The 15,768-nt window shown below is 40.0% G+C and overlaps 1 protein-coding gene across 1 annotated transcript; it reads left to right on the top strand.

Annotated features, from left to right (window-relative positions):
* Positions 1-287: 287 nt before the first annotated feature.
* On the top strand, positions 288-1,232 carry LOC102854105 (olfactory receptor 4D6-like). Its single transcript, XM_006900432.1, has one exon. The coding sequence runs from the start codon at positions 288-290 to the stop codon at positions 1,230-1,232; it is 945 nt and encodes a 314-aa protein (XP_006900494.1).
* The last annotated feature ends 14,536 nt before the right edge of the window (positions 1,233-15,768 follow it).

The following is a 15,768-nucleotide window of genomic DNA, read 5'->3' on the forward strand; positions in this document are numbered from 1 at the left end:
CACACACACAATAATTAAAAATTTTTTAAAAAAGAATGAAAATATTGGCCCCTTGGGGTATAATAGTACTTCTTATCAACTAAGGATATGTCCAATAAAAAAAGAAGCATCAAAGTAAAAAGTTTCTACTTCACAGAAGAAAAAGCTCAACGTAGTTTTCCTGAGTAGTCAGGATAATCTGGATACTTAGAGAATCTCATTAAATACGTGTTACTACCTTATGAGACCATATTCTTAACCGGGACATCTCTTCTTCCAAGGCAGACCTGGAAGAAACGGTTCCCACCATGAAGCAAGGCAACCACACAATTGTGAAGGAGTTTGTCTTCGTGGAACTCACTCAATGTCAGGAGCTGGAGCGCTTCTTGTTTGTGGTCTTCCTTCTTGTGTATGTAACAACTGTGTTGGGCAATGCTCTCATTGTGATCACTGTCACCTGTGAATCCCGCCTCCACACGCCCATGTACTTTCTACTGCGAAATAAGTCCGTCCTGGACATTATCTTTTCATCCATCACTGTCCCCAAGTTCCTGGTGGATCTTTTATCAAGGAGGAAGACCATCTCCTACAATGGCTGCATGGCACAGATCTTTCTCTTCCACTTTGCTGGTGGAGCTGACGTCTTTTTCCTCTCTGTAATGGCCTATGACAGATATCTTGCAATTGCCAAACCCCTCCATTATGTGAACATGATGAGGAGAGAGGTGTGGTTGGCCTTGGTGGTGGCTTCCTGGATAGGAGGTGGTCTGCATTCAATTGTCCAGACGATTCTTATGCTTCCACTTCCCTTCTGTGGGCCCAACATTCTGGATACTTTCTACTGTGATGTGCCCCAGGTGGTAAAATTGGCCTGCACTGATTTCTCTGCTTTGGAGATTTTCATGATCTCTAACAATGGGCTGGTAGCTCTGCTGTGGTTTCTCCTGCTTCTGGGGTCCTACACTGCTATTCTGGTGATGTTGCGATCCCACTATGGGGAGGGGTGGAACAAGGCGCTCTCTACCTGCATCTCCCACATCATGGTGGTGACCCTCCACTTCGTGCCATGCATTTACATTTACTGTCGGCCCTTCATTACTCTGCCCATGGACACAGCCATCTCCATCAACAACACAGTCATCACTCCCATGCTGAACCCCATGATTTACACGCTGAGGAATCAAGAGATGAAGTCAGCCATGAAACGACTGCAAAGGAGGTTCCAGTTTTCTGAGCGCAATAAACTAGGGTGAAGGAGTCAGATGGATAGTGTTGTTGTTGTTGTTGTTGTTGTTATGTGCCATCAAGTCACTTGTGACGCATAGCAGCCTTACGTACAATAGCTCTGAACCCTGTTCGATCCTGAGCCAAACTGTCTTCGACACATCTGTCCCATTACCCCAGTCACTGTGTCAATCCACCTCACCCAGGGTCGTCTTCTTCTGTATTGTACCTCCACCCTTCCAAGCATTTGTTGTTAAGTGTCATCAAGTCGTAGGTGACTCATAGCGACTCTATGAATGAAAGTCCTGGACACCTCCTGTATAACTTTCGTCCTTTCTCCAGGTCCACAGGGTTTCCAAAGGCAAGCTATTGTGGAAGTGGATGCCACTCCTGCTTCCAAGCTTGTTTTAATCAGGGAGCTTCATCAAACGCTGTCCGCCATGGGTGACCATTCTCGCATCTGACTCATCAGAGTCACTGTGTTCAGCTTCACAGCAACCACGAGTTACCTCTGTACAGCAAGTGGACAGACCAGGGTTACACAACCTAAAAGAATGTTTCACCAAAAACAATTAAAGACAGGCCTGAGGGCTGCATTGTAGAGTCACCCACTTTTGGCTTGAGAGCATGACTTTCTGTCTGCTAGGCCAACTGCTCTCTCTCTCTCTCTATGCAGTGGTTGTTGTTGTTAAGTGCCATTGAGTCGTAGGCAACTCATAGCGACCCTATGAACTAAAGTCCTGGACACCTGTATAATTTTCATCCTTTCTCCAGGTTCATAGGGTTTCCAGAGGCAAGCTATTATGGAAGTGATGCCACTCCTGCTTCCAAGCTTATTTTAATGGGGAGCTCCTTTTATGCATTGGAAATGTAAATTTTCCCGACATCTACCCTAAGAGTAAGAGATAGTTGGCTATTTTTTATCGGCAATTTTCCTGTATACCCTCAGAGTTACTCAACTCAGTTGCTCTTGTTGGTTGTATTAGACTTGACCATGAGTCATGGATATCCCATGTACAAAGGTGTTACTGCCTGGTCCTGCAGTAGTCCCAAGATATGCTGTGACTCTTAGATGTGACTGTAGCTGGTAGAAGATCTGCAGTCAGTTCTGACTTATACCAACCCTATATGCAAAAGTCCATCATCTCTCCAGAGATGATCATCATATGATCATCTGACTCAAAATGACCCATGCCAGTCCATCTCATATCTCCAATGCTTAGTATGTCAAACTCCTTGGAGGCAAAGATTCTGGGGCTTTGTCTGACATACTTTGGACATGTTGCAAGGAGAGACAGGTCTTTGGAGAGGGACATCATGCTGGGTAGAGTAGAGGGACAGCGCAGAAGGGGAAGACCTTCTATGAGGTGGATTGATTCAGTGACTGGGGTACTTGGGATGAGTGTGTCAGAGGCAATGAGATTGGCACAGGATAGAGCACAGTTTAGGGCTGTTGTACATAGGGTCACTGTAAGTCGCAAACAACTCGACGGCACATAACAACAACAACATATGCAAAAGATAGACACCCTGCGTTGTCTCACAATTTCTACTGTACTTAATCCCACTTTGCTCTCACTGTGTCAATTCATCTTATCTGAAGTGTCTTTTGACTTCCATTTTGGTCTTTTCTTAACTTCCAGCTTTACAGCAATTTTCAAGCCATCACAGTATGATAAGCTGACAGGCAAATGGTGGGTTATGACTATACTGCTTTTCTGAGTGTAAGAAATTTCAAAAAAGCTTATAATATATCAATCAGTATTGAAATAATCCTCCTGTTGCTCAGAGTCAAGTTTATCTGATGCACCATTTTCTAATGCAGGCTCAGTGGATAAATATATCATCGTGACTTTCCAAGAATAAGCAATTGATGATGACATAATTTGGAAACATAAGAAATATCCCTCTCTTTAGAGAATTATAGTTGCATATTCACTTGTTATTAGCTTTGAGTAAACGTCCAATGAACAAGTCATTTTACTTGGAACAACTCCATATTCTTCACACTGCTTTTGACCATATAATGTTCTCTTCCCAAATACACCAAATGTCCACCAGGACTCATGTCCTTGAGATTACACTAGTCATGTATGTTTCAAAACAACACAGGGGGTGAGCAACTGCCTAGGCCCAAACCAGGGCTTCAAAACAGTAGAAACTGTTAAGCAATGGATAACAAAGCAAACTGAAACAGACTGAATTTTGTGAGATATAGTTGCCAGAACAATACAAAAATGGGAAAAATGATAGGTCAGTGTCCTAGAATGAGAGAGTAGAGGTGCGGGGAGCCCTCTGAAGAGCCTGGTTTAAGAGAATGGACTGTTACCAAGACCGTGGAGGGCGACACGCTTCAGAAACTATACTGCTGCTGTCTTGGAGCCACGCACCATTGTTCCAACTCTGGCGTTCAAGAGCTTTGGTTAATTATGCAAAGCATAGGCTGCCCTGTTTGTGGGAGAGCAATCACATTTCTAACAGGGAGTTGGTCAGGTTTGAGGGCAGGGTTTTATCCCTTCTGATATACTCACATTTTACAAATACAGGTATTTTCCAGGTTGGGTACATCCATCATAACTGAGTCAGGAATTACCACTTCCAAATCATGGAATGGACCAAGAAATCTCTATGTGGTTCTTGGCATTCAAAGAAAGAAAGTAAAAATTTAATTCCAACATAATAGGAACTCTGCTTTGGGGTGGTTTTCTTTTTGTAAAAAAATTTTAGGTTGATGATATTCTTTAAGGTAAAAAAATAATAAAAGTTGTTGTTTTAAAAGTTTTGTAACACATTTCTAACCCTCTTTTTAAGATGAGAAAACAGATACAGAAAGATAAATGCTTGCCCTTCTAATCGCATAGTTTTCTTTTTTGAAATGTCTTCATATTTATTTCACCATGCTCATAATCCCAAAGACCTCAGATGCAGGTCAAGTACAGTTCAAGTGTCATCCCTCCCAACAAACTTTCTTTGAATCTCTTCACAGTGGTTTCTCTGGGAATGTCATGACATTGGATCATTTTGTTCTTGTACTCATGTTCTTAAATCTCATGAGACTTAATTTACTTGAAACAACTTTATTTTTAAAAACCAAAAATCTTAGATTAGTGCCTGACATCTGCACTATACACTGTGTTAAGGAACCTTGGTGGTACAGTGGTTAAAATGCTAGCCTTCATTTTATACATTGTTGGTGGGATTGTAAAATGGTGCAACCTTTCTGGAAGGCAGTTTGGTGCTTTCTCCAAAAGCTAAACATAGAAATTCCATATGACCCACCGATTCCACTCCTTGGAATATACCCTGAGAATATGAGAACCGAGGCACAAGCAGAGACTTGTACACCAATGTTCATAGCAGCATTATTCACCATCACAAGAACATGGAGACAGCCCAAATGTCCAACCACAAATGAATGGATTGAGAAATTGTGGTACATTCACACAATGGAATACTATGCAGCACGCAGGAGCAATAACTTTGTAAATTATTACCTATCTTGAGAGGGACTGGAGAGCATTATGCTAACTTACTCAGTCCCACAAAGATAAATATTGTGTTGGACCGTTATTGTAGAATGAGTATAAGGATCCAGGAGGGGTGGAAGAGGCTGGAAGCAGAGGGATGTGGATGTGCAGGGGGAAGAGGGGATTAATCATTGGGTTGTACAATTTGATGGGGGGAGGGGAGGGAAATTGAAAGAATTTGTTCAAATTTGTATTGGAATTTTATAAATAAACTAGTGGAAGGACAATGCTAGCCTGCAGATAGGTTGGCAAATTTACCAGCTGCTCAGTGGGAGAAATATGTGGCAATCCACTTGTGTAAGAATTTATTCTCTCTGGGGTAGTTCCGTCTGTCCTATAATGTCTCTATAAGATGGAACAGATTTAATGACAGGGAATTTTGTGTTTAGGTATATAATATACTGCTAGCTTTTATAATTATTGTAATATATGTATTTTTTTCCTTAAAATTTTGCTTCTCTTATCAACTCTGAACAGTTCCTAACAACTTGACATTAGCTATGACACATATTAAAATGTTACTTAGTCAAATTAGCAAGGGAGCTCTGGTGGTTCAGTGGGAGAAGTTGTACTGCCAATCCAAGGATGTGGGTTCAAATCCACCAGCTGTTCCAATAGAGAAGGACAGGTAATCCCCTCCCATGCAAACCTGATGGAGGGTCAGCTAGAAGTCGGTTCCAACGCGACAAGACACAACAACAACAAAGTCACCAGAGCTCCGGCCTTTAATATACAGAAGTAGTCATTGATCAAAGACTATAGCTTCAATATAGATTAAATTATATCTGAATATTAAGAGAAAAATCTTCACCCCTGGACCAATAGGCAACATCATAACAGATTAAAAAAAGCTTGAAGTTGTCAATCATTTCATCTTACTTGGGTCCACAATCAGCACCCATGGTAGCGGGATGCAAGTAATCAATAGATGTGCTGTGTTTGCCCATGATACATCTTCAAGGATATGAACATGTATGGCCAAGCACAATCAATAAGAGTGCATCTAAATCCCAAAATCAATCTCCATAATAGTCTATGTGTTTCCTACTGCCAAAGGGGCCCTTTAGAGTAGTGAGAGAAGATCTTCACCCTGAAACCCACAGCGTCCCTTTTCAGCAGGAAGTAGCTAAGAGAATACGCCGTCCCCTTTTCCTTATGACTCAGGGTGAAGTCTCTCTCAGGGAGGAGTGATAGGGAATGGCAAAGGACACACTGACAAAGAAGATTAATCAGAACTGGCTTTGACAAGCACTGTGGCATTTGGACAAGAACAAACTGGGAGGAGGGTAGAGAGAATAGTGCAACAAGGAATGAATGGAAACCCAAAATCTCTGTAAATGTTTATGAAAATTAATAAAATATAGAAAAAAAAAAAAAGATGTGCTGTGTTTGGAAAATCTGCTGTCAAAGATCTCTCAGAAGTGATAAAGAGCCAGAACACCCACTTAGAGACTAAGGTGCACCTTGGTCCAAACCATGGTAATTTCTTCCTGTTGCTTCATATGCATCTGAAAGTCAAGCAAAGAATAAAGAAGACTGAAGAAAATTCCTTTGAGTTGTAATATTGGTGAAGAATATTGCATGAAATATTGCAAAAAGATCAAGTCTGTCTTGGAGGAAGTGAAACCCGTGTGCTCCCTAAAGGCAAGGTTGGAGAGACCTCATCTCTCATACTGTGGGCATGTTGTCACGGAACAGTCCTTGGAAGAAGACAGTGTGCTGGGAAAGGCGGAAGGTCAGAAAAAGAGAGTAAGACCTTCAAGGAGATGACTACGACCATGGGCTTGAGTGTGGTAAAGACGGTATGAACAGCGCAGGGTAGGATAAGGATCAGATCTCTTCTTTATAGGGTTGCTACAGTCACACTGACAGCGCTTAACAACACTAACAAAATGCGAACGATACAACCTTGGTAACAGGAAGTGGAGAAGACTTAAAGAACACACTGAAGATCAAAAGTGAACAATTGATACAATTGCTGTTAAAAGTTGTTTAAGCAGGGGAGCTCTGGTGGCCTAGTGGCAAGAAGCTGCACTACAATCCCAGAGGTGCACGGTTCAAATCCACCAGATGCTCTGCCGGGGAAGGAGGGACAATCTCCTCCTGTACCAGTCAGATCTGATTTGATGGTACACACAAATAATAAAAATAATAAAAAAATTTTTTAAAAAAAGTTGTTTAAGTAAAAAGATGAGTTAACTGTAATGGGGGAGGGGGAAGCCTCCTAATAAATCGTATGCAGAGCATGCTTCTAAACATTAAAAAAAAAGTCATATTCCTGTAGAGAGTTGAATTGGCAAAAATTGAGTGATAGATTTATGACAACTGAGAAAGAGTAGTTTCTGAGGCCGCTTAATGAAAATTTAATAGGTTTCCTGATTTTAGGTTTAGAGTAATGATTTTTTTCTTTTATTTATTTTATATTATTACTTTTCATGAAAATTTACAGAGATCTTTTCTATTTCCATTTGCTCATTGTTGCACTTTTGGGGCATTACAATTGATTGATCTAATAATATTTTATATCTGTGCTACTTAGTAGATTACTTAGGTGTTCCTGGGATCTTAAAAGCTAGCAAGACCCTTAAAAGTTTGTAGGGGGTCTTAAAAGCTTAAAAAACTTAGAGTTACAAATGAAGAAGCAAAGTTGAAACAAAACGATGGCAAATGTGTGACTAATTGAAAGACTACTTGCTTTTTCATTAGACCAGAATCCCTGGGTAGTGACCCTCTTCCTTTAAAGTGCATGTGGACTAAAGATTCCACAGAAGAATCCTAATCAAAATGGGGAGATAGAAAGCAGATATTATAAATGTCCATGAACTCTAGATTTTTCTCAAGTCCTGGAGAAAGGCTGAAGTCCTGAAAGTATTATGTTGAAATAATCTAAGCCTTACACTAAAATATCCTGAAGTCATCTTAAATAGAACCATACTTTAGGCCTTCCCTGGGCATCATGTTCTTTTACAATCTTTGTGAGGTCAAACTGACACCAGTGGCTTGAAAGATTAGATAGGAATCTTAGGAGGCACTATGTGTATGTTAACAAAGGAACAAAGTCTTATAAAAAGAGAGTGGAAATGATTGTACAATATCAACAGTGTCACCAAAGACCCTAAGTTATACATGTAGAAACTACTGAATAGGTGTATGTTTTGCTGTGTATATTCTCAACAGCAAGAAAATGAGTAAGATTTGGAAGAAAATAAATTTATATAAATGTAAAATATCAGGGAGCTCTGGTAGCCTAGTGGCAAGACACTGCACTGCAATTCCAGAGGTACGTGTTTCAAATCCACCAGATGCTCTGCTGGAGAAGGAGGGAGCAATCTCCTCCTGTACCAGTCAGATGTGATTTGACGGTACACGTAAAAATAATACAATAAAAATTTTAAAAAAATTAAAAAAATAAATGTAAAAGATCTTCTCCATCATCAAAGGACATTTTCCCAAAGAAATGTTTTCAAGGACCCTATACCAGGCAATCTTCAATATGGACTGAAGCTCAATATCAAGAAAACAAAGATTCTCACCACTGGGCCAATTGGCAGCATCAGTATGGATGATGAAGAGGCTGAGATAGTTAACAGTTTTAGTTTGCTTGGCTCCACAGTCAACACTATTGGTAACAACAGCCAGGAAATCAGGAGACAAATTGCATTGGGAAAGTAAGCTGTGAGGGACCTCTCAAGAGTACTGAAGTGCAACGACATCAGGCTGGAGACTAAGGTGCGCCTGATCCAGGCTATAGTCCTATGCATTGGAGAGTTGGACAGTGACTAGGGATGATAGAAAAAGAATTGATGCCTTTGAGTTGTGGTGCTGGAGAAGAGTGTTGAATATACCATGGATTGCTAGGAGAACAAACAGGTTTGTCCTGGAGAGGGTGAAGTCAGAATGTTCCCTGGAGTCAAGGATTCTGAAGCTTCATCTGACATACTTTGGGCATGTTGCAAGGAGGGACTGGTCCTTGGAGAGGGACATCATGTTTGGGAGAATGGAGGGACAGCGCAGGAGAAAAAGACCCTCGATGAGATGGATTGATTCTGTGAGTGGAGTGGTGGGAATGAATGTGTTTGAGATGGCGAGGTTGGCACAGGATAGAATGGCATTTAGAGCTCTTGCACACAGGGTCACTATGGGTCGCAAACAACTCGATGGCACATAAGAACAACAACAATAATACCAGGCAAAATCCTTGTACCATTCCCCCATCCCTACTCTAAATTCTTGCCCTTTAGAAAACAATTTCACAATTACATGTTCTGCGTCTGACGCAGCACAGCGTCTGCACATTATTGTGTCTTCAGTGTCTAGTATCATGCTTCATATAATCAACAAATATACATTTTTGATTGGTTATTAGGATCAATCTTTTTTGAAGAAAATGGATTATCCAACGAAAATTGTGACCGCTGTCATATTTCCCATAGGAAACTGACTCTTGAAGGATGTTTTTATATGATTGCAATAATAAGCACAATACAAAGACATTACATTAAAATCCTTGATACAGCTTGGCGAGTTGCCACTAGAGAGTCCTCAAGGTTCCAGTGTCTCTCCTGCATGTGATTTCATCACTCTTTTATTAGATATTCTGTCATAACAAGGGGTGTGTGGGTCTAGACAGAGAGAGAATACACATGCCTTGATGTTGCTTAGTAATTTTTTAATAACTCCCATTGCATCTGCAATTCTCAACTTTTCTAGTGAAAATTATATTTCCTGCACATTACTCAACACTATTCCCTGTGCTGATTATTATATTAGACTTCCAAGTGGGTGTCTCTAGAAGTAATGTAGACTGTGCCTCTTCTGGTGAAGAGGGCAAAACAGGGAAGATGGGGAACCTGGCAGATTCAACTTTCTAGCTACAAAGGTAGGTAAAGGAGAGAGAGACAGAACGGCAGAGACTGATAGACAACAGATGTTATATATTTATTATGTCAATAGTGTTCAAACTTCAGTATCTGAAAGGTAAAATGCACATGTGCAATTCTTAAAGCATATGTTATTCTTAGCTAAGAGCTTAATCTTACTAATATCTCTTTCCTTTAACAAAATATTCATCTTCTCAAGACACATAGAAAACCTTGAGGTTTTCATTCAATTGATTCTGTCTTCTTCTCCCTATCCCTCTGTTTCTTCTCTTTTCATTATCTTCATCCTCTTCTTTGACATTCTTTCCTGAGAATTTTTCTTTTAAGTTAATTGTGATTATTTTATAAATACTATCATCATTCCTGGTGAGCTACTGGCAAGAAGCTGCACTGCAATTCCAAAGGTACATGGTTTGAGGCCACCAGCTACTCTCCAGGAGAAGGATGGGCAATCTCCTCCCTTGCGATTAACTGCCTTTGAAAACCCATTGGAGGGTCAGCTATGGGTCAGTTCTGACTTGATGGTAAACAACCCCACCACATCTTCATTCCAGCTGCTAAAATCTATTTTTCTTTTATAAATTTTGAAATTTTATATATTTCCTTTTATAAAAATCTTGATTCCTCTACTGTCAATTCAAATTGTTTTGGAGTTCTACTTTGTGGTAGTGATGAAAAGAATGGGATAATTGCATAAAATGCCTTTAAGATTAGAAAGACTTAGAAGACTGTAAAGTTCCTTGATAATCAATGAAACCTGGGAAAGGATCCATTTTTTGTGCTCTCAGAAATACACTACGAAAGAAAAACAAGCCGAAAAACCCTGAAATCTGGAGATCTTAAGAAAAAACTCATCCCGTCCATTTTCTGAGCATCTATCATGGGAAGAGAAATAAATGAGAACCAACATATCTCTGAAAAAGGTAGCTGAAGCCTTGTTGGGAAGGAGAAATAAACCGTATGACTGTCAGATTCTGATACACAGAGAAAACCATAGGACATAGAACTGCCTTACAGGTTTGCCAAGTCTGTAAATCTTTATAGAAAAGATTGCCACATCTTCCAGTGGTGGTTGGATTCAGTCTGCCAATCATTGGTTTAGCAGTTGACCATTTTGACAGAGAAACACAATTATATAATGATTATTATTGTTAGGTGTCATCAAGTACAACACATAGCAATCCTATGAACAATAGTTCTGAACCCTGCCCTATCCTGGGTCATTCTCATAATCTCTGACACCCATTACTATAGTCACTATGTCAACCTACCTGCTTGACGGTCTGCCTCTCATTCCCTGACCCTCCACTTTTCCAAGTATGATGTCCTTCTCCAAGAGACAGCCTCTTCTGGAGACATGTCCAAAGTATGTGAGATGAAGCTTTATCATCTTTGCCTCCAAAACCCACTCTGGCTGCGCCTTCTCCAAGATATATCTTTTGGCAGTCCATATTCATTCAGTACTTTTCTCCAACACCACAGCTCAAAGGTCTTAATTCTCTGTCATGTTTATTCATTGTTCAGCTCTCGTGTGCACTGTCAATCACTGAAAAGACCATGGCTAGAATCAGGTGCACCTTGTACCTCAAACTAACATCATGGCTCCTCAATATTTTGAGACTGCAAAATGTAAAGAAAATCTTCAATTTCCTCGTCTTTTGCTTTAGTAATTGTCTAAGTAGAAGAAAATGGGCCCTGGGGGCACAAGGCCATGAACCTCTCTCTGAAAGGGCCAAAGAGAGTAAGAATAATGCAGCCTCTCACTTCACCAGAGCAGAAAGCAGAGCAGGAGTGGGTAGCCCAGCCCCATGATGCCTCCAGAGCCCCAGCAGCAGAGGCTGGTTGCTTATTCATTGCTGACTCACAGTTACGGTGCCAACAATGGCATTTATTAGGGAAGAAAGTTGCAGCATGTGGGAGGCCAAGAATATCACCCAAAGTAAGCCCAGGTTTCAGTGCAACAGTTCCAAGACACAGCTCCTCCATTAGTCCAGGCTCTGGTTTTAATCAAGCAGCTTTCCCTTCTACCATCAAAGGCAAGAAGAGCAAAATCCAGCTGTGGCCAGGGCAGATGTGAGACGTCTCAAGGTCACAGCTTGCCAAGGTTTGTCCACAGCAATGCCAGTCTCTCCACCACCAGGATCTCGCTCTCACCAGAGCAGGGTCTCGCCGACCCAAGGTTTGCTTATCTCCCGTCTTGCTGCTTCAAGTCTTCCTGCCCAGAATGAGAAACACTCGTCATATTGATGCTTCACCTGTTGACGATTAGCAGCTTCACCTGTTGATGTAATCAGACCATGCTGATTTGCAAGACCGTGCGTCTGCAGTTAAGGTCGCTGGAGACCAGAAGAATGAATTATGACTAAAAAAAAAACCCAACTTTTAGGCTAAAAATACAATTATATATGATAGTAATTCCTTTGTTGATATACAGTGCTTAGAAGGAAGTGGTGGTGGTGTATAGTTCATAGGAAATTGTGCTGCTGACTCAAATGTCTTGTCAATTCAAATTCACCAGCTACTACACGGGAGAAAGATGGGCAATCCTCCTCTTCTGTGCAATTTACAGTCTCAGAAAAGCCCCCTAAAGGGTTAACTCAATAGAAATTGTAGGGGAGGGAAGAAATGAGAGGAGGAGAGAGAGAGTGTGCTTAAAACTTTACAATGCTTTCTCATATACATTCATTCCTGTACTTGTTTAGCAGTAGAAAGTGAATGTGAGGGCCAAGAAGAAGCTGAAGATGGAAGACAAAAGAACAACCCTTTATTGAGCAGCTTCTACACCTCAGACACTGCACAATCATTTGTCCATTCATTAATTCAAAAAGTTACTAAATGACTTCTCCCTGTCACTGACAGTTCCAGAAATTGTGCTTTCAGAGATGACGAAACAGAGTCCCTGCCTCTGGAGTTTTCATTTCAAAAAGAGGCAGAAACAAAAACAGGAGCAATATAAGGAGAAACTGAGGGGGGGGGGGAGAAGAAAAAAAGAACCAGAAGCAATGAGATGCATATCGGGTAGTAACAAGCAAGTAACTACGTGTTATAGCAAGCAACCCCATACGAATCCTTTAAAGGGAGTCTATGCTCCAGTTCATCTATTTCACGAGGATCAGACAGAGTAACTTACTCAGCATCACATGGTTAAAAGGTAAAATTCTTGGATCTGCCTCCAAAGCCCGTCCTTTTTTTGGTAAGCTACCTTGAGGTTCTGTATACAGCCCTGTGATTACAATATACAAGGACTGCTATTTGATCTTGACCTGACATTGTCTCTTATAGTCTAGAACCTTCTAAGGGGATTGGCCGGAAAATGTGGTGAAACGACAATAATTTTAAAGAGATATCAACCGTAATAATCAACAGAGTTTTGGGTCTCAGCTGCCAAGGATGTGGCTTGGCCCTTCCCAGGCTCTACCAGATGTTTCAGCCAAGGCTTCCTGGAACCATAGAAACCAAAATGATACTTAGACCTATCTTCTTCACATACCTCCATACTAAATCAATAAATGTTATTAGAAAAAAATTGTGCCAGAAAATGAATACAATTACATAAGGCACAAAATTGTTGTGTGTTGTAGAGTCAGAACTGACCCATAACTGATCCTCTTGGAGGTTTCCAGAGACTGTTAATGGCTCAGGTCTCAAGCCACACGCCTTCAGAATTATAGTGCAGCTTCTTGCCCCTAGGCTACCAGAGCGCATATTACTATGGAAAATAACTTCAACTTATAAACAGACACATGCATTTTTTTTTCTTATTGATTGACCTGAAATTGTGTCTTGTAGTCTAAAACCTTGTTGGCTATTGGCCAGAAAAATGAAGACAATTTCATGAGGCATAACATAGGGCTCGTATTCATGAGATTATAAGAAGAAGAAAATGTGTTACTATAGAATCAGAACTCATAGCGGACCCTCCAGCAGGTTTTCAGGGGATATAAATCGCATACCAGGAGATTGCCATCTTTCTCCCATGGACCGTTGATGGAGGCAAACTTCCTACCTTTGGGTTGGCAGCATGACATCTTACCCATTAGGACAAAGAACGTAATTTATTAACTCCTTAGTATGCTTTTCTAAAATTTCTGGCTCAAAATATTTACGTTTTGACATACTTACCCACAATAACCCCAGAAAGTTTGTTCCTGTATCTACTCCCACTAACACTAATAGGAAGCTTTCTCTTTTTTCACATCCATACCAAAATGAATCTTGCTATTTGATGAGATGAAAAGTAATAATACAGTTTAATGTGTAAAAGGGGTTTTTTTATTAATTGTAGTTGTTGTTGTTGCTATTGATTGCCATCGAGTTGAGCATGACTCATAGCGACCCTATGAACAAAAGACCTGAAGCCTTTCAATAACTATGATTTCTCAAAGGTCACAGAGTTTCCAGAGGCATGTTGTTTAGGAAGTGGATGCCACACTTGCTTCCAAATTTTATTAGTAGTTGAATTCGTAACTCGCTCTTTATTATATGGGATAAGCAATTGCATTTATTTTTGACTCATAGTCCATTTTTCATTTAAATTCTTTATTTTAAAAAGAAAATTTTCTCTTATTATCATTTCTTTTCATATATTTCCATAATATCAACATCTTAAATTTAGTTTATATCTTGGTTTTAGTGAACTTCCCAAGGCTTTTTAAATTTTATCTTCTTATTTATTTACACTATTTTGGAAATAGGGAGCTCTGGTGGCCTAGTTCATAGAAACTTGCACTGGAAATGAGAGGTCTTCTCTGACAGTTCCAAGTCACAAGTGAATCTGGGGGAAGATGAGTGATTTCCAGCCTCGGAAATCCAACGGAGAGTTAGCTAATAGCTGATACTGACTCAGCAATGTGTTTGAATGTGAGTTTTACTCTGGAAATATGGAGGCTTCATATCAATACTGATAATCTTTTCTAACTAGGAAACTTCTTCTCTACCTTAAAATTTATAAAAATAAGTTGTATTCTATTTTAATAGTTTTATTTATATAAATAGCTTAAAAATTTTTCTCCAATTTCCTGTAATCATGACATGTTGAAAAGTTTTCATTAGCTTCTGTTCAATCCTTCTCACAGGGAACAGCTTGGGGATTTGAACTATGTGCCTTTAGGAGAGCAGTACAGATTCTTACCACTTGGCCACCGCTACAAAATTGACCTGCTAACCCAAAGGCAGTACTTCTCTATAGGTTCAAATCCACCAGTGACTCTGCAGGAAAAGATGTGGACAATCTCCTCCCATGGGATTTGAGTCATCCGAAAATCTGTTTATTCCATCCTGTCAGCCATTCTTTTTTTCTTCTTTTTATTTTATTATGTGTGTGTGTGTGTGTGTGTGTGTGTGTGTGTGTGTGTGTGTGTGTGTGTACTGTCAAATCAGATCTGACTGGTACAGGAGGAGATGGTCCCTCCTTCCCCGGCATAGCATCTGGTGGATTTGAACCGTGAGCCTCTAGGATGCAGTGCAGCTTCTTGCCACTAGGCCAACAGAGCTCCCCTCAGCAATTCTTATATACCCAATAAAACCAAGAAATGATTACATTTTCAAAGACCCGATAACTCTCAACTGAAAGAGTTGTTGCTATTATGTAGTCCCAGGTAGGAACCGATTCATAGCTGACACTCCAGCAGGTTTTCAGAGGTAGTAATCGCACAAGAGGAGATTGCCCATCCTTCTCCCATCAATCAGCTCGTGTGTTTAAGCCTCATGCTTTTGGTCTGGTGGTATGCAAAATGTCTAATTTAAGAAAAACCATTGTGTTCAAATTCTTTGCACTTATTAATTCTGCAATTATACAACTATAGGCAAACACAAGTCTAAGTTCCATTTACCCATATATTTTAAAAGGTAATCATAATCACCTGGTAGACTCCATATAGACATTGTAAGACTCAAAGATCAAGAGAGATGCTATCAACAAAAAGCCTTTATTAAAAGATAAAACTTTGTAGACATATAAAGAAATTACTATTACAAAGTAGAAGATAAATCGCGGTCAGAATGGGCCATTCTCTATTCCTCTCCTGCTAGTCAGAATAAGAGCATAAGGGAGTTATATATGCAACAATGAATTAATGGAATTCCAAAATCTCTGTAGATGTTCACTGAAATTAAAAAAAATAAAAATAAAAAAAGAAGGAAGGAATATTAAAAAAAGA

The sequence above is a fragment of the Elephantulus edwardii genome, unplaced genomic scaffold (assembly GCF_000299155.1).
Source record: "Elephantulus edwardii isolate Elephantulus edwardi_28Jun2011 unplaced genomic scaffold, EleEdw1.0 scaffold00284, whole genome shotgun sequence".
In the NCBI taxonomy this organism is placed as follows: Eukaryota; Metazoa; Chordata; class Mammalia; order Macroscelidea; family Macroscelididae; genus Elephantulus; species Elephantulus edwardii.

What these genes read in the sequence shown, in the direction of transcription:
- LOC102854105 (XM_006900432.1), top strand. Translation starts at nt 288, where the DNA reads ATGAAGCAAGGCAACCACACAATTGTGAAGGAGTTTGTCTTCGTGGAA.